The sequence below is a fragment of the Cricetulus griseus genome, assembly GCF_003668045.3.
Source record: "Cricetulus griseus strain 17A/GY chromosome 1 unlocalized genomic scaffold, alternate assembly CriGri-PICRH-1.0 chr1_1, whole genome shotgun sequence".
Classification (NCBI taxonomy): Eukaryota; Metazoa; Chordata; class Mammalia; order Rodentia; family Cricetidae; genus Cricetulus; species Cricetulus griseus.
In genome coordinates this window covers 95,641,720-95,661,356 of record NW_023276807.1, presented here as the reverse complement: position 1 = coordinate 95,661,356, position 19,637 = coordinate 95,641,720, and the positions used below count along the sequence as shown (strand labels likewise).

Below are 19,637 nucleotides of genomic sequence, written 5' to 3'. Positions count from 1 at the left end.
AGCTAACAGCAGGGTGCTCTGCAGTAAAGAGGCTGCCAAAATAAAATGGAATTGAAATAGACTTGGGCAGGATAATCGGTGGTGGCAGGTGCCAGGAAGCAGCAACTTCTATCAGGGGCAGTGGGAAGGAGGAAGAGTGTGAAGCTGTAATTCTTGTCACCATGCAGATCAGAGCTGCCACAAAAAGCTCCTGGGGCTGGTGATGAGTAGTTTCAACCCTCATTTTCTGAGTTGGAATATCATCTTTGTGTGAAATATTTGACAAGGGTGTGCTTTACTCATCTTAAGTGTAGCCATTGCCTCAGAGTAATGACGAGGCATCTTGGATAATTCAGGATGGGAGTAGCTTGGGGGCAACCTTTCCTGGCATCTCTTTCTACAGGAAGCTATAATGAACATGTCCACAAGGGTTTCATCAATTCTTCCCTAACTTCCACTTCCTCACTGGAGCCATGGTGAGCAGGACACCACAACCTGGCTTCTTGAGCAGCATTTGAGAATAGAAGTATTTCAGACCTTGACATTTTAAAAATACATAAAGAGGTGTCATGGGGATAATATCCCAGTCTAAATATGAAATTCATTGATGTTTCTGTGCATATGCACATAGCCTATGGGTAATTTTATGTAATAATTTGGAGATATTTGTTATTAATTTAAATTTCATAGTGTAGGATTTTCATATGTAAATGAGTTTATACAAGTTGGGGTGTGAGAGCAACGTAGGTTTGGGAGTTTTGTAACCTTTTCTATCTTCTCCACAGCTCCTTAAATTTCACCTCTTCCCTAGTAAACAGAAGTGCCCAGGAATGGTGTAAGCAGCTGTATTTATCTCTTTAGAGCAATAGTACAAAAACATGACTTTGCTTTGTCAACTTTTTAGCTTTTTAAAAGTCATACTCAGGAAATTACCTTGAAATGGGGCACAAGTTAATGACTTGAAGGCATCTTCTATTGACTGCCTTCATCCTCATCCTCACTCAAGTCCCCCAAGGCTCAGCATTTCCTACCCACTGTTCTCATCTGAATTCAAAATGCCTATCCAAAGCACTTAAGAAGTTAAGTTTATGTAGGCCAACCTTGTAACACATCTTGACCATTGGCCCTCAAATACTTGTGCCCTGCTACTTATAGCACATTGATCCTATTACAGGTTCTAAAAGCCACAGTGTGATATGCTATGGATGAACCATGTAAACAAGATGGCAAATGCAGAGAAAGGAATCAAGAGTTTAAAAGGAATAGATATACAGGCAGTGTTACATTATCTATGTGGGAGACTAATGAGCCTAGGAGAAAGGGAAGCCTTGGCTCAGGAAGGTGATAAAGATGCTGGATCCTCCTTTGATGACTGTCGACTGTCCACTCATTCTTCAGACTTCACTATCTTATTGAAGTGGAGAGTGTGCTGAAAGCTGAGGATAAGATAAACTCAGTTGCCTCTTTTCAGTTACAAAGACCTCAGTGCCCATGTAGACAAAGATACATGGGAACAATTATGATGGGAACAGTAAGGGATGAGCACAGAGCTCAGACTGAAGAGAGGATTTAGTGGAAGAAACATTCTTTTTCTTCTTTTTAGTTACATTTATTGACTCTTAGTGTGTCTCAGATGCTTCCTCAAGGGGGGTACAGTTTGTATTAGCAGAAAAAAGTTTTACTTAAGGCACAGATCTGAGAAAGTCAAAGCCAGAAGACAAACAGTGGGATACATGTATTCCTCTACAGTACACTGTCTACATACACTGTCTTCTGTGCTTGGTCAGAATAGGGGCTTCCAACAAAGCCACGTGGACATCATGACTAGAATACAGCAAAGGCACCCAAGCACCATTTCCCTAACAACTACCTCAAATCACACAGGAATCCAGGTTTGGAAACCCCAAGAGGGACCATTGTGGGGTGGAGGATCTATCTTTAACGCATTTCAGGGAAGTTGGAGCCTTCATCATTTCTGTGACTTCCCAGGTTGTGGAACTGCATTTTGGTCATCTGAAGATTGTGTGGCTATCTGTTCAGGGCAGGCTTAATCAGAAGGAATTTAGAAGCTTTTAAATTAATAAAAAGTATGGCTTATGTAAGTGAGGAACTTGTTCCATGGTGAAAACCTAATTTGACACTCCTCACACATTGGCTGTTATAACAAGTGTGGTTTTCAAAGAATCGCTTCATGAAACAGCAGCTGCAACTAGAGACTTCAGTGACATGACATAGAGAAAAGTGCTCACTTACCTAGTGAGCTTGTTTCTGACATTTTAAGAAAAATAGCATTCTAAAAGCAATATTCTTATTATCACAGATGAGCAGATAAAGTTTCATAAAAGTTTGGTAAGACTGTTGTGAAATCACCCATGAAATGATCTCAATAAAGACAGCCTCCTCTTAGACACCCTATCAAAGAATTAAACATTGTTAGTTTGGTGTTGAAAACTATAGTTAACCAAATATAGATAGATCAAGGTTGTATATATCACTATCATAATATTTATAAAATGATTGTGTTTTGAGATTTATACTGAATTAGTAGCTATGTAAAGACCACAAAACATTGTGCCTTTTTTGGTTTCTCTTTCCATTATGTTTTTGGATTCCTATTTGTCTTCTTCTCCTCTATTCTTCCTTAAGAAGAAGACACTTGATTTTGTTGATTTAGTTCTAGTGAAAATAAAAGTAGTGAGTATAAGACAATTTAGTCATGACTTGGGCAACCATCACACTATTAAAAGTATTTTTAAAGCAGAAAAAGACTGAAGACTACCACATCTAGGCTTTTGTTCTATAAATCAAGAAACAGAGGGGGGACATTACCTGTCACCAGTGTACAGAGAGTTCAGATGAGCCACACTGGAATTCAGGCAGGATGACTGCTGGTGCTAGGTCATGAACTTCCTCTATGAGACATTTACAGAATTCAAAGACATCTAGTTATTTTATCAAATGTACTCCTCAAAGAAACATACATCTGATTGAGGTTCCCCTGGGGCTCACTAGATTCCTCACACTTGGTGGGTTGGTGAGACCAGTCTAGTTATTTATGCCTTTTCATGTCTATAATATGGAAATCCAAGGTCATGCCTGGTTTGTAGTAGAGAATAACACTTATACCTCTCTCAGCAGCTTAGTCCATTTCTACCTTGTGTCATAAGATTCCTCCAGTTCCTAGAGCAGTATTACTACTCTTCTCAACCCTTCCTAAACTGTTAGCAAACAGCCTTGGCACTGACTGCCTCTGTGGAGAAGCTGCCCGTGAGCCACCTGGACTTGTGTTCTGATGTGTTGTTTCATTTATATATTTGACTCCAAGGTCCCTTGAGAACTTTATTTACATACTTAATGCAAAGATCTACAATAGAACTAACAGGAATAATGACTATATTTTACTTCTCAAATTTTTATTTATTTCATAGCATCATCTATCAGATTCAATTATAAATGTATGAAATATTGAGTGGTATGATGTTTTTGGAGAGTGCCAAGAATTGAACTGAGGGATTTTCATATCCTAGAAAAGAGCTCTACCACTGAACTACATTCCTAGACCTTCTATATGTTTGAGACAAAGTCTTTCTCTATAACCTCAAGCTAATGAACCTTCTGCCTCAGCTTCCGGAGTTCTGGATTATAGGCATTAGCTCCCACCTGTAGCTTTTACTATGGAATTCTAAATATCCATCTCAAATTGAAGTTCTGTGATTTAACAAACAGAGAATTGTCTTGTTTGTATCTCATGAAAGTGTGCTTCACTTCCTAAGCATGTATATCATCTTTACCAAATGAATAACAAGATGAATATTCAGTTTTGAAATACTTACTCCAGAAAATTGTGAAGAAGAAAATGCAAATAGCCACAGTCTTGGCACTCAAATATCAGCTTGCAAGTAGGCTAAAAAGGACTCAGGCATTCAAAACCTGTATTTCATCAAGTAGTGTATAGAGTATGTAATTGTATAGAGTATGTAATTATTTGATAATAGAACTTTTCCCTGAACATAACCACACTAAAATTTTAGTTTTCCTTATTTAGCATTTGTGCTTTATTGGATTTTATTCATTCTACCTGGGTTCATCTGTGGTATTTCATATTGTATGAGGTTTTCCATAAGCACATATCTGATGCTGCTTGTCTTGGTTAATGTATGCTGCTGATGCTTTGAGCCCTGCGCACTGATGCTGCTGCAGTGCTATGTCCCCTTCCACCCTTTTAAAGGAACTCTCTTCCAGGTCTCTGTTTAAATATTTTCTTTCAAAAGATGACATAATTCCGTTTCAATTCTTTTATCCACTTATAGACTTGAAGAAATATTCTCTGAATACTAAGTATTTGGTATGTAATGCATTCCACTCTTGTTCATGTTAAATGTCCTGATCCAAATTCATACTGTTCCAAAGTCTGAACTTTGTGAGTCCTGACCAGATGTCACAAGTGGAAAGTTCTCCACTTGGTCTCATATGTGAGCAGCAGACAGAACCCTAACATACTGAAAGGACGGTGTAAAAATTATCTTCCGGTGATGCAGGTGAGATGAGTGAAATGTGAAATGGGCTTGGTGTTTGGACTTGCCAGCCTATCCTCATTTTGTACAAATCAGTATCTCCAAACTGAAGAACATTGGAAACCTCAAACATTTCTTTCTAGTGCCAAACTTTTACAGTAAGAGGTGCTCAGCCTACAGCGTGACTTGTCCAAGTAGTCCCCATGTGTTAGACAGTAGGCAGTTTCCGATTTCCTATTGTTGATTTGTGTAATGTCTAACAGGTCATTTCAGTTTATATGCTTGATGGATTTCCAGATTTGAATCAACATGGCTCTAGAAGTGGAAATAAGCAAATTCAAGAAGACCTTTGTTTATGTCACATAAGTCACTTTCCAGATCTGTCCCCTCACCAGGATTATGCAATCATACTCTTTCCTTAACACGTAACACACAGTAATATTAGGTACTAACATTATTTTTAATCTTTGTCATTTAGATGAGCTGAGGAACCAAATTACTGCCTTATTGTACAATATATATCAATCGAATATTTCTAAATTTTCATGAACTGCATAATCAGGCATGTTATGAGTATTTTGTTTTGAGCATTTACTTTTATTAACATGAAAGCATTATACTGGCAGCACTTCCATCATAAATCTTCCAGAATGTCAGTGTTGTAGGTAATGTGGGCATCATACATAAAGCCCACATTTGCAGCTCAGTGCTCCACCAGGTGCTAACATTTGAAGAGTTACAGCCATCTCATCACTGTTCAAAAAAAAAAAATCCTTGGACATTTTCCATAAGTGCTTTGATGGTCTGAGTAAATGGGAATACATAATTGTAGATGTAACTGGAGTCCTTGAATATAATTGCACTCATAAGTCAAACAAGACAATTCATAACAATTTGATCCAGCATTTTAATTTTGTCTATTAAATTATTCATATGAATGCTTTTATAAGTTTATCCATGAATATTTGAATGGTGGTTGACTCATAACTATAAAGTATCTTAGCTTTTTATTTTTCTCATTTATATCCAATTAACTTATATGGAAAGTAGAGGTATTTTTGATAGGAGGCACATCTTTCTGCCATAGACTTACTGAGGCTATCTGATGGACATTTCCTGTAACTGGAGGATGCTATGGTGCCTGCTTTAATAGTTTCATAAATATCCTAATAACCCTCATTATGTACAGGGAAATTATTTTAAATCTCTGTTTTATAATTGGGGAGATGACATTCAGAGAAGTTATGTAGTTTTCCAAAAGCCACACAGTATGAGAGTGGCTAACAATGGATTCATATCCAAGGTAGTGAAGATTGGATTTTCTCCCACCCTGCTATGGTACCCATAAGGCTCTCCAAGGACTGAGGGCACTGGCAACATGGACCATATCTCCCCTTACCTCTCCATCTCTACTTCCACACTATTTCATCACCAGGGAAAATTGTCTGAGTAGATATTTGATATGCTCTTTCCTCCCACACAAATAACACTTAAAATCTTTTGCCTGCTGTACACATGCATGAGAAGGTGCCTAATTTATAAGTGTGGTTGGTCAGATGTGGTATCAAAAGGTCCCACAGAAAGGTCTATTTGTGGGGTGTGACTTCTGGAAGTGGTGCCTATGGGAGAGATGAAAGCATCACAGGATCTGCCTGGGACCCTTCAGAGCTCTTTGAAGCAAAGCAGAACCAGCTGTTTACCTGATAGAGCTCCTTAGTCAGAAGCCAGCACAGACCTCGGTCATTATCTCAAAAACCACACCTAGAAACTAAGGAAGTAGGCAACCTGATGACCTCTCAGGACTCTGATCTCCGTTGGCTTATATGTATAGCTGTCCTAGTGCAACTGTGTGCACACTGCAAGTGGTATCGTGCAGCATCATCAAAGTGAAAGCATCATGCTTAGTTTCCTTTTCTAGCACTAATGTCCCTGTATTGGCTGAGGTAAGTGTTTTATGAGAGGTACATCTGGGCCACCATTGATAATGCATTAAATATCACCACAGCCAGGCTCAGCAGCAGGGAGGTCAGAATGAGCACATTTGTTTGTCTGAGACTTGGATGGCTTTCTGAAATAGCGCCAGGAAGTTGGCATTTTTAAGTTTCCAGATAAATCTGATGTTTATGCTCTGCTCCTTATAGCCTGCTTGAATGGTATGATGTGCAGATCTAATCAGCACCTGCTGGAGGTATCTTGAGTCCTGAGTAGGGGACTGTCCTGGCCTTTCTTTCTGATCACTGTTCACTTCCTGCCCTGCCACATGCTACAAGGGTACCCTGTGTCATCCTATAGCAGAATGATTTGTGTCACAAGCCATGGTGATCTGCATCTCCTGCTTTAGCTCTCTGCTTGCAAACTCTCTGAACTCTCTCCTACCTACTCACTAAGGATTTCCTATTGGATCCTTGCACCAAGCTCTATTGTGCTATGTTGTTTCTTTACATGTTTATCCCAACATCTATTATGCGTTTTTCGACAGAAACCAAGTAACCCAATACCTGCCAATGTAAAAGGTCACCATTCAGTACCTTAGACAAATAAAGCAGTAATACAGATAGGTGTTTTAACACCACTGTGCTCCAGCTCCCATCTTAACACTATCACAAATAATTGATCTTTCAAAAGTGGCTCCTGTTTTACTTTATTGTAGAGCTAATTTGCTGTTCTTTTACAAACTGCCTTTTACTTTGGCGCTTGCAAACAGAACAATCAGTTCCTACAGCTGTTCTCTGATGTCACTACTTTGATTGCAAAATGCTTTGTACTCATTTTGTTTTGCTGGAGAACCTTAGACCTTGAGAAGAGTTGCTCCTGGGGGAGACTGAGCAAGCTCATCCTTTCCACAGGACCAGGTTAAAGACTCTGCCATAGGTTTGCCTCACTGTTGGCCTTTGACAGCTTTGCGTGGAAGCTGTGACGTACTATCCTAGGACAGGTATATAGTGGAGATGTAATGATTGCAGATGCTCACCACTGATAGTTGCTTATAGATGACCTACATGTTACTGGTTCACAGCCCATGTTTCCCTTTCAAATTCTTATTTGGTGCTGAAGGCTGTCCATAAAGGAAGGATGGAGGGACAGGGTGAATGAGGGCATGGAATTTTGGCATCTGTCCCTGGAACAGAGACCCTGCCTCAGGATGGAGAGTGGCTCTCTTCTCTGTGAGTTAAGGCAGAAAGTTCAGGAGGCTCTATGGCTGGTGACATGAGACAGAGAAGGTACCATGGTTCTTTCTGATTTCCAACATGTGCCCACCACCTGCAACTTTCCAAGGAAAGACCCAAATTAAGGGGAGAAGAAAAGAATAGGAGAGATGGAGGGGTCGAGAGTGGGTGCTGAAGAGAAGTGATCTCTTCAGCCCTCCTCTCTTAGGCAGTTCAGTCAGAGCAGTGGGACTCAAAGAACCTCCTGCCCTTCTTCTGTCTTTGATGCCTCAGAATTCACCTATGCTTCAGGTTTCATTTCAACCACCAGATGCACCCGAGGAGGTCATTTCTTGGTTCCTGTGTTTAGCACCTCAAGCTGTAGTATAGTATCTGTAACAGGGATCCAGAAAGCCCAGCAATGGTTGTCTGGTTAGAGAAGCTACTGGCTAGTGTGAAGACACCTGGAAGGTGGTCCAGGCCTCTACAGAATAAATGAAGAGATTCATCAGCACCAGGTAGGAACAAGAAGCCCCATCCATCTGCATCCTGCTCACTCTGTCTAAATCTTTCATCCCCTGCAGGTGTCTCTCCTGTGAGGATGTCACCTGTTCAGTCCCTGTCTGAGTCCGTGGGGGGCTTCCAGCTACTTCTGGGACAGGCAGTGGCACTCCTGAGGAAGCGGCTACTGCACACACTACGAGCCTGGAAAAGCACCACCTCAGACCTGCTACTGCCAGTGCTCTTTGTGGCCTTGGCCATGGGCTTATTCATGGTGCAGCCTCTGGCTACCACATACCCTCCTCTCAAACTGACACCTGGGCATTATGAGACTGCGGAAACTTACTTTTTCAGGTAAGAGACTCTTCTGAGATGACTTTATGGTGGCGTTGGTGTCGGTTCCTGAGCTAATGATATCATATAGCAATGACATCAATTTCTTTTTATTTCTAATATCAAGTAAACATTCTCATATAAGGAGTTTGGAGTATAGCTCACAAGTAGAGGAATTGCCTAGCCTGGCAAGGCCCTGACTTTGGGGCCTAGCGCCACTCCCTCTAGTATTAGTCCTTTTATTATTTCTGAGGTCAGAATGCACAGGATAATCTGAGAGGCTCTTTTGAGACCTGACTTACAGAAGCTGTTGGACAGGCCTGGTCCCAACCACTGAATCATTGGCTCCTCACAGCAGCCAAGCATCCTGTGTGAAAGAGCACATGTGGCAAACGTGCTGACACACCCCAGCAGCCTGGTCTTCAGCAAGAAATAGAGGACTAGGTATTTTCTCACCATTTTAGCATTTTAGGAAAGAATGTACACTGTATATTATACAAAGCCCTCCTTGGTTGTTTTTATGACAAGGACCCCCAATTGCACATCCCTCCCAGCTGGACACTATGTGCTCCATACTGAATTGGATCGAGATCATTAACATTTTCAGGTTTGCTGGGCAGATTTGTTGGTAAAACATTGGGAGGAATTTGTTAATCTCCATGTGCCCAGGTTTAGTTGAGACAGAAGGATTTGGCACCTAGAAAACCATACATCATCTCTATCTCGGCTTGCCTGTTTTCTCTTCTGAATCGCCTTTAACTCCCTTGTCACAGCCATTTCTCTACAGGGTTATTCAAGTCCCAGGGGATCACCTCTCATGAGGGAGCCCCCATGACCTGATTGCCTTCCACTGAGACTCACTTCTAAATGTTTCCCAACCTCAACTCTGTATACATGGCTGCATTTTCACTCTTCCTCCATTGCTCAGCCTCTTAGGTTGGTTCCATACTTTAGCTACAGTGAACAGTCTACAATAAATATTGATGTGCAAACAACTCTGTGGTATTTTAACTTGGAGATCTTCAAATAAATCCAAAAGAGAGCGAGCTGACTGATCTATTCTTTTAATTTTTTCCATTGAGTTTTCATTTATTTTAAACATAAATTGGTTTTGCTTTTTACAAATGGTCACTGCAGTTTCTCTGAAAATAGGGTGAGTTGGCTTCATGTATCTTCTTTTTATTATTTTGCAATACTTTAATTTTTTGTTTTGGAGGTCATAATTTAATTGCATTTCTACCTTCTATTTCCTGCCTCCAAACTCTCACACATACCCCTCCCTGCTCTCCTTCACCTTTCTGGCCTCTTATTGATTGCATACATATGTGTGTATGTATATACCTATGTATTCTGAAATAGAACCTGTCCAGTTCATATAATGCTACTTGTATGTGTGTTTGCAGGGCTGACTCTTTAGCACTGGACAACCAGTTGGTGTGCTCTTCCCTGGAGAAGGCCACCTTTCTGGCTTCACAACTTTTCTCAGTTGCCTATAGTTGTTTTTATAGGGTTGAGACCTCATTCTTTTTTTTTCTTCTCCTTTTTATTTAAATTAGAAATAAGCTACTTTTACATGTCAATCCCAGTTCCCTCTCCCTCCCCTCCTCCCCTGCCCCTAACTGACCCCTCAGCCTAACCCATTTCTGCTCCCCAGGGAGGGTGTGGCCTTCCATGGGGGATCTTCAAAGACTGTCATATCATTTGGAGCAGGGCCTAGACCCTCCCCAGTGTGTATAGGCTGAGACAGTATCCCTCTGTGTGGAGTGGGCTCTTAAAATCCATTTGTGTACTAGGGAGAAATACTGATCTACTACCAGAGGTCCCATAAATTGTTCAGACCTCCAAACTGATTTCCTCCTTCAGGGAGTCTGGAACAGTCCTATACTGGTTTCCCAGCTATCAGTCTGGGGTCCATGAGCAACCCCTTGTTCAGCTCAACTGTTTCTGTGGATTTCTCCAGCCTGGTCTTGACCCCTTTGCTCATCACTCCTCCGTCTCTGCAACTGGATTCCAGAGTTCAGCTCAGTGTTTAGCTGTGGGTGTCTGCGTCTCCTTCCATCAGCACTAGATGGAGTCACTAGGACGGGATATAATGTAGTTATCAATCTCATTATTAGAGAAGGGCATTTAAGGTAGCCTCTTGACTATTGTGGTATGGGCTGGCATCTGTGGTCTCTTAGTGTAGGTAGAATATCTATCAAGGACCTTCTGGCTTTCAGAGATTCCATGGAAAAGTCAGGTATAATTCTGATAGGTTTGTCTTTATATGTTACTAGCGCTTTTTCCTTTGCAGCTCCTAATATTCTTTCTTTATTCTGTATGTTTGGGGTTTTGATTATTATGTGGCGAGGAGACTTTTTTGTGGTTCATTCTATTTGGTGTTCTGTAGGCTTCTTATACTTTCATTGGCATGTCTTTCTTTAGGTTGGGAAAGTTTTCTTCTATGATTTTGTTGAACATGTTTTCTTTAAATTGCATTTCTTCACTTTCTTCTATACCTTTTATTCTTAGGTTTGGTCTTTTCATGGTGTCCCACATTTCCTGGGTATTTTGTGTTAGGGATTTGTTGGACTTATGATTTTTGTTGGTCAGTGAGTCTATTTCTCCTAGTGTATCTTCAATGTCTGAGATTCTCTCTTCCATCTCTCCCAGACTACTATAGTTGAGAGGCCTCATTCTTAAACCACAGCCTTTTCTCACCATGTCATCATCATTGTGTCTCTAGTTCTGCCTCTTTCTACCACACACTCACTGCTCAGTTCCTCTATCTTTGGTGCCTTTCCATCTCACATTCATTCATTGCAGAGGCATTGGAAACTGCAGTTTGTCACATGATATATATATATGCCCAAGCAGCTTTACATGCAAATATTCATTGCAACAAGTCATTGTAAAGGTTCTGTGTGAGCTCCTGGCTGCCTCACATCTCCCTGCTCTTGATGTCTGCTGCCCTGAGTCTTGCTGATCTTGACCTTTGGGCTTGTAGGCCCAAAGAGTGCTTTGCACTCTGGGTCTCCCAGCATGGGGTACAGTCACAGTGATTTTATGCTGGGTGCCAGCTGGTGGACCTAGGACCAGTGTTGTTCACTAAGGACCTGTTTCTTAGGGAGCTTCAGGACACTGCACACCACCATGTCCTCAGTGCTGGCCTTCCCACAGCTCATAGGGCATAACTATTGTACTTGTAGGCTGCCATTCCTTTTCTTTGTCCCAGCAGGGCAATCAGCACTGGCCATATTACAGTGGCTCTATGCTGGGAGCTGGTTGGTGGACTTAGGGCCAGTCATATTCAGTATTGACCTGTTACTGCAGGAGTCCCAGGCCAAAGCACATGTACCTGTTGTTGGTGCTGGCTCCTGTGGCTCACTGGGCATGACCATTGTGCTTGCAACCTGTTGGCTGAGACACAAAGTTGAAGTGTATAGATTTGCTGTGCATGACTCAGTGCCACCATCTTTCTTTCCAATTGTTTGAATCCATTAAAAGCATCTTCCAATAGAACTTGTTAATTTTTCTTAATTTTTTTAATATTTTTCTATATGACCTTTTCTTTCTACTGCAGACTCTTTGGGCTTCTTTCCTACCCCTGTGTTGCCCTTTGGAGCCTCCATGGGTCTTGAAGACTTTTTGGAGATCCACAGCAGGTGCCATCTTTGTTTTCTTCTCCGAATTTTTGAACCAGGCATCTTTAGGTCTAAGCTTTCTTCTCTGGAGTATTTTCAGTTTGTTTTAGGTTTTAATATATTTTAGTTTCATTCAGTGATAGGACTTAAAGAGTTTTCTTCTTGATTCTTCTAATGAATTATTAATTAAATAGTGTGTTGTTCAATCCAATGAGTTTGTGTATTTTCTGTGGTTTCTCTTGGGGCTGCTGTCATATTTTACCTAATTATTATCAGATAAAATACAAGAATTTGTTTCATGGTTTTTATATTTATTAGTTCTTATTTGTGCTATGCTATATGACCTACTTTCAGGGAAAATTCCATATACTGCTTATGCTGTTTATTCTCAGCATTTGGGTGAGATATTCTATAGATCTCCGGTCACTTGTTTGATATATGATGCCATTTAACCCACGTTTCTCTATAGATAAGATAACCTGTCTATTGGTGAGAATTTTGTATTAAAGCTGTTGAGATTAATCTGTATCTTCATATCTAGTATTTGTTTTATGAAATTGTGTGTGTCAATGTTCATTGAACATTCATTTAGAATCAAACTAGCCTCTTCTTGGATTGTTTCTTTAGTCAGTATGAATTTACTTTATGACTAATTTTTGTTTGGTGTCTATTTTGTCACATGTGAACAGCGACCCTTGCTTACTTTATCATTATATTGGCTTAGAATTCATTTTCCACTTTTTTTTTTACTTGATGTTATATTGTCTTTGATGGTAAGTAGCATTTCTTGGAGATAACAAATAAATGGGTCCTCATTTTTAACAAAATATGCTAGTGTATGTATTTTATTTAGGGAATGGAGATATTGTACATTCAGAATTATTATTAAAGGTATATATTAATTATTGCCATTTTGTTGGTTTGGTAGAATTTGGTGTTTTATTGATCCTCACTGATTAACCACTGTTCTATCACAGTTTATTTTTTCTTGTAGCTTCATGAATGTGTCCATGTTTCCCTTTTCTCTGAAAGAGTTTTTAAGTATCATTTGTAGGGGACTTCCTTAGTGGCCATGAATTCTTCTAGTTTCTATTTATCATAGAATGCATTTTAATTCTTCAATTATTACAGGTAATTTTGCTGAATATAGTAATATAATTTTGTGTATTTTGTCTTTCAGAGTTTTAAACACATCATTCTAAGCCTGCCTATGATTTATATGTTTGATCTTTTTATTGTGTCCTCAAATTTCATGTTTTGTGTCTACTTTATCAATTATCTTCATAATTGTCAGAATGTTCTATTTTGTCTCCTTTGTCTTCAAACTCTGGTCCTCAATCCACTCTGTTAAGCTTCCCAAACAAATTTCATTGGACTTATTAAACTTTACATTTTTGTTCAAGCATTTTTTCAATAAGTCTACTTTTTACCTGTGAAGTTTTCTTTTATGTACTTCAATATTGACTTCTTTATTTCACTCATGTGTTCTCTTTGTATCTTTCAGGTGTTTATGTCCTCTTAGATTTTAGATTTCTTTGAACATATATACTTACAGCCATTTATTGTTTTGTTTTGTTTTTGAGACAGGGTTTCTCTGTAGCTTTGGGGCCTGTTCTTGAACTGACTCTGACAACCATTTTTCTGAATTCTTTGTCTTGGATTTTATTGAACTCACCCTCATTTGATAACACTCATAGAAAGTGTTCACTAGATATTAGTTGCTGAGTATATGTGTGTGTGTGGAAAAAGGAAAGCAAAGTATGACTAGTGATTAGTATGTGATAATACAAAAAAAATACAGGGGGTAAACTACAGTAAGAACAATGGGGGAAATTAGGGGTCTCAGGATGAAGGTAAAATGAGAACAGAAAAATGTAAAGGGTTGCAAACTACAGAAACTTTATCTTTTGAGAAAGCCCATCAAAAAGGACCAAACATAAAAAAGAAAGAAAAAGAAATAAAGAAACGAAAGTAGGGAGGAAGGAAAGAAGGAAAACAGGGAAAACAGTCAGACAGGGAAAAATAAAGGGAAGAAACAGTGAAGAGCATAGGTATCCCTCTAAATAGATACCAGATATTAAACAAAGGAGAAATTTGAAAGGAGGATACAGGTCTAAGGCCTCAGAGTAAATGTAATTGCTATCTTGGGTGCTGGATCTGGTTTTGACTCTTCTACTTTCAATGGGTGTCATCTACACAGCTCTGGGTGATGTTTTACATGGTCCTGTTAGCAAGAGATCACAGGTTAGGCTGTAAATTCTGGTTCCATCCCTGGTCCTTTTGAATGTCTGGTACTTGCTTTGACTCTGGCTTCAGTTGGATTTCTACCTTGGTCAGTTTCTCCCCTGCTGTTCAGAAGGGTTCTACTGGATGGGTTCTACTGGCCAGGTTCTAGTGCATAATAGTGTGATGTTTGCTCTGGTTCCCACAGCGTGCTATTCAAGGTCTTGGGAGCCAAGCCACTGATTCAGTGTGGCAGGAGTCTTTTTAAAAACTGGAATCTCATAGGGCCAGCAAGATGACTCAGTGGTTAAAGGTACTTGCCACCAAACTGGATGATTTGAATTTGACCTTCAGAGTCCACATCATGGAAGGAGAAAACCAATTACTATAAATTGCATCTCATGGTGTGTGTGTGTGTGACTTCCAAAACAATAAATGTTGTAAATTAAATTAAAATTTAAACTGGCATCACCCTGCTTATCTGGTTGAATGAGAAGAAAGTGTTTTCTGTACCTCCTCTCCTGCTGATGCCCTTGCCGTGTGCTGTTTCCTTCCTCTACTCTTTCTTTTCCATCACTGAAAATGTGTTATTGGAAGTACAGAGCAGTTGTCTGAGATCTTCTGTCTTATTCCATGACTTAGTTACCATCAGCGGCTGCCCTCTCTGTCACTGGGAGGAAAGAGCTCCACAAGCCAGGCCAATCACCCAAAGACGGACTTGGACTTCTATCATGTTCTGCTTTGTAAAAGTTCCCATTTCTCTTTGCTACTGAAGCTAGAGCCCTTCAGATAGATGTTATCAACTTTCCCCAGTTTATTCCCTTGACATTCTATCCAGCTGTATCTGCATGTAACCTGCCATCTTAAAAGTTTTCTATATTTTATAAATTTTCCAATTCTGAATTGTAATCAATTGAAATGAATCCCACTACCCATTATTCCAATTTTAAGAAGTTTGACATATATTTGTTTTTATATTTCTTCAACTCCAGACATTTCTTACAGTTGATGCACAAAATTTAAACCTTTTTTCTAGTGTTTGTTTCTATATCTTCCTTCTAAATGACACAAATGCATTACTGCTGATTCTCTATTTGGCAAGATAAGACAGTGTCTCTGACCTTCTACATATCTTGAACTATAAATTGACTTGAGGCCCATGGCCAGCAAACTAAACACCATCACTCAATGTGTGCTTAAAGCACAGGCCCAATTCTGTGCTGAAGACTTCTTACTATGAAAGTATGATTCAAGGACATGTAGAAACCAAAAGGATGTAAATATAGGTTGCATTTTTATATTACTGTGTAATAGGATGAATATTTTTTTCCAAGCTAGAGCTCCATCGTGGAAAAAACACTTTTACTGATTTTAATAAATTAACATAATATGACATTATATTAGGCAGCCTTTAGAATTTAATTTTAAACCCATGGAAGTAAGTGAAAATGCTTAGAAAATTAATTGAAACCATCCAGAAATTAATGTGCTTTGACTAGCAACACCTCCCAGTACATATGTGTAGTGACAAAAAGTGTTCTTGAAGACATTTCTTCATTCCATCCTTGTTCATGGCCTTACCACAAAATACTGGGAAATTAGCTTTATCGGGTGCTCTGCAAAGTGTTAAGCCAATGAGATTGACTAGAGTGAGGTCAGAGCTGGTCCTTTGTTCTCCTTGAGAGTTACTAATGGCACTTTGTCTCCTTACCATCAACAGCAGTGCAAGCCATGGTGTGGACCTTACCGGAGTGCTTCTTCGAAAATTTGGAGATAGGGATCCTGTCTGTGTTGATGGTCAGCTGTAAGTACCTGGTCCCCTCTGCACAGCAGAGCTTCCAACACCCAAAACACTAGGGACTGGAGTCTCTCCAGGATGGGTTAGTCCATGTTCCAATGTAGGCAACATTGAGCTAAGTCAGCTTAATAGGTAGGATATCAGTTGGTCTAATGAATCAGTCTCATTGTATGGAAAGGCTACAAATAAACTGACTAATTTTTCCTTTTTACCCTTCATAGACATGTGCTCGGTAGAACTGCAAAAAAATAGTATGATTAGTAGAATTCATTTGACACAAGAAAACTCAAAGCTAAAAGGACTTCCATAGCAATTAAGCATGAATTATGTGTTAACTGTTGTTTGCTTTGTAGAGAAGACCTATGCATATTGAGGCATTATTTTTAAGTTAATAGGTAATGCATGTGCACACATAGATATTCAGAACTCATGGCAGTTTTCTTTCTGGTAAGGCTTATTTCAATGTTTATAAGTAGTTCTACTCACATTGCTACGTGATTTAATTCTTTTTTTTTTTCGAGACAGAGTTTCTCTGTGTATCTTTGGAACCTATCCTGGCACTCACTCTGTAGACCAGGCTTGCCTTGAACTCACAGAGATCCACTTGTCTCTGTCTCCCAAGTGCTGGGATTAAAGATGTGTGCCACCAATGCTTGGCTTATGATTTAATTCTTTATAGCCTCATACTACTTTACTGTGCATACATGCCACACTTCATGATTCATTTAGTAGGTTGATACAAATCAGAAAGTGCAATGACAACACATTTTCTTTAGAAATCAAAATAATCACTGTCTTCACCCACAGCCCTGCCATGACCACCTCCATATCGGTGTAACCTCAGACATACCATTTAAGTTTAGGAAGTTTTGGTTTCATTCTGCAACCACTTATTTAGCAACACTAGTAGACTTCATATTATGGAAGTAGACACTCTAATGGTAATTATCAGAGACTGAAAAGGGTGGACAGAGGAAGAATAGATAGAGGAAGATTAAGGAGCATAGGTATGTGGTTGGGTGGCAAATATAATTTCTAATGATATGGTTGACAGTTAAGTTTTTCACAATAGCTTCTACAGCATTTTGATTGTTCCCAATGCAAAGAAATGATAAATATTTCTGATGGTGGTTATGTTAAGACTTGCAATTTTGCCATTACACACTGTGCATATGTATTAAAATACATGTTAGGCTGGGGAGACAGCTCAGTGGGTAAGAACACTTACTGTGCAAGCATGAGGACTTGAATTTGAATGCCTCCTAGGGCCCATGTGGGGAAAAAAGCCAGGCATGAGTGTGTGTGCTTGTAAATCTGGCATTTACAAGTAAAGAATGACAGAGCTCATTAGCCATTGGGACTATCAAAACATTGAGTTACCAGCTCAGGAAGAAACCCTATCTCAAGGGAATAAAGGCATAGCTCCAAAGAAGATAGCCCATGCCCTCCTCTGACCTTTTTGTGCTTATATGAAGGTACTTATACACTTGCACACTCACATGCATTCAACACACACAAATATGCTATTTCACTGAATATCATGGGCATATGCCCATTGAAATTATAAAATGAAAGGCTATCCTGTCAATATGAGCTGATTGCTTTGAATAAGGCTTTACTGGGCTCCCAGAGTAACACTGAGGGAATGTTTGGCTTATCAATCCTAGTAAGGCATGCCTTGCTTCATAAGTGGTCCCTTACGGTTATTTCCTTTAACTTTTATTCCTTGAGGATCTACTGAAAAATCAAGTGAATTTAGAGGGTCCACAATTAATGCAAAGAATCTGTTCTACGAAGTTTATAATTACAAATGGAGCAAACAAGACTAGAGTTAAAAGCCATGATCATGTCTTGGATGTTACAGGTCTGACTTTTCAGTGATAAGCATAGAAACTCAGACAAAGAAATTAGGAATATGTCTCCTAGTTTACCATGATGTATTTTGCCTGTAAGTCATGCTGGTAATTAGTTGAGACTGGCTGACTATTAATGGCCTCAGTGTGGAAGAATTAAGAGAAAATTAATTTTGTTGTTTCACTTTAGTCTTCTTGGAAACATAAAGTGATTTATTCTGTGAAGGGTTCTGTGGCCATGTTCTCATTTTCTCATATGTAATAAAAACACACAGGATGTAAAACACTCCTGAGTAACAGAAACAGGAGCACATGTAGTACATCTGTGGCCTAATGTTGTATCAAGGAAAGAATGATTAGCAGAAAAATTGGACAATCCTCTTATATAATCTCTAAAAAGAAAACACACAGGTTAAATCAATGCTTTATTAATGGCAGAACATATTCACAAGTCATCTCCTTTACAGTGGTGCCAGTGCCGCCTGCCCAGTCTCTGCCTCCCTTCCTGGTCCAGAGTTGTTGCCCAGGGTTAGCTGGCAGGCTGGTTTGGTGGTGAGAGTAGTTCTTCATGAGGCCTAGCACCACTTCTGGGCAAGTTCATCTGTGAAGATGGATGTGAAGATCAGGGGTAGAAAGCACAGAGTATGAACCTGAGGCATCCAGGTGCAGATGAAGAACACACCTGCATACTAGGCTGCCTCAATCAGATCTCACCTTCACTAGCTATGTGGCCGGGACAGCAGACTCAACCTCTGTCGGTCTCTGTTGGCATCAATATTCTTGCCCTTCTACAGAAATAACCTTCACTCCACACAGCAAGGTAACCCCTATGGAGCCTCTCTTCCCTTTAAGTGAGTACATATCTAAGAACACTATTTTGAGGAGAAAGGAAGTCCTTATAGCATCTGTCCCTCTCTTTGAGATTTAAGATGCTTATTATACTATTAAAAATTCTGGGCATCCATATTGTGCAAAGACCTGTTTATCCCAAATGTTAGAGACCTCCTGACCATGTTCAAAACTCATTGGCTAGAAACAGCATCATTGTGCTTGTGTCCTAGGAACACATTAGGGATGTTCTATGAGAACTCAAAATGTATTTAGATTTCTAATATCTAGAAAGAAATTTACAAGGACATGTTTCATTCCTAACAGGCAATTTCATCTGCCTATCTCCATTATGGACATTCACAAAATCACAGGAAGTCATTGAATACAAAAATTATAGGAGGCTGAGATGCTCAAAAACCTAAAATCTGTTAAATATTGTCATATATTAGCATTCAAATCTCAGTTTTTTCCTCTATCAAAGGAAGCTAAAAAAATAAGAGAAGGCTGGGCATTGGTGGTGCACGCCTTTAATCCCAGCACTTGGGAGGCAGAGGCAGGTGGATCTCCGTGAGTTCGAGGCCAGCCTGGTGTACAGAGCGAATGCCAGGATAGGTTCCAAAGCTACACAGAGAAACCCTGTCTCGAAAAACCAAAAAAACAATACAAAACAGAAAACAAACAAAACAAAACAAAAGAATAAGAGAAGATTAAGAATGGGCAATTCGAACTTTATAAACAACTCATTAAATTATACAAAGTTCTAGTACTCCCTTTTCCATGGCTATAATGTTAATTCCACCAAGCTAAAGACAACCGACCCAAATTTTTGGTTGAAT

General features: G+C 39.5%; 1 protein-coding gene across 1 annotated transcript in view; it reads left to right on the top strand.

Moving 5' to 3' along the window:
- Positions 1–19,637, top strand: part of LOC100767606 (ATP-binding cassette sub-family A member 13) — a 406,786-nt gene that overhangs the window by 243,004 nt on the left and 144,145 nt on the right. Inside the window, exons 43-44 of the mRNA XM_035452975.1 lie at positions 8,224–8,494; positions 16,040–16,116. Of these exons, the coding sequence (XP_035308866.1) occupies positions 8,224–8,494; positions 16,040–16,116 (348 nt within the window). The remainder of the gene's footprint in view (positions 1–8,223; positions 8,495–16,039; positions 16,117–19,637) is intronic.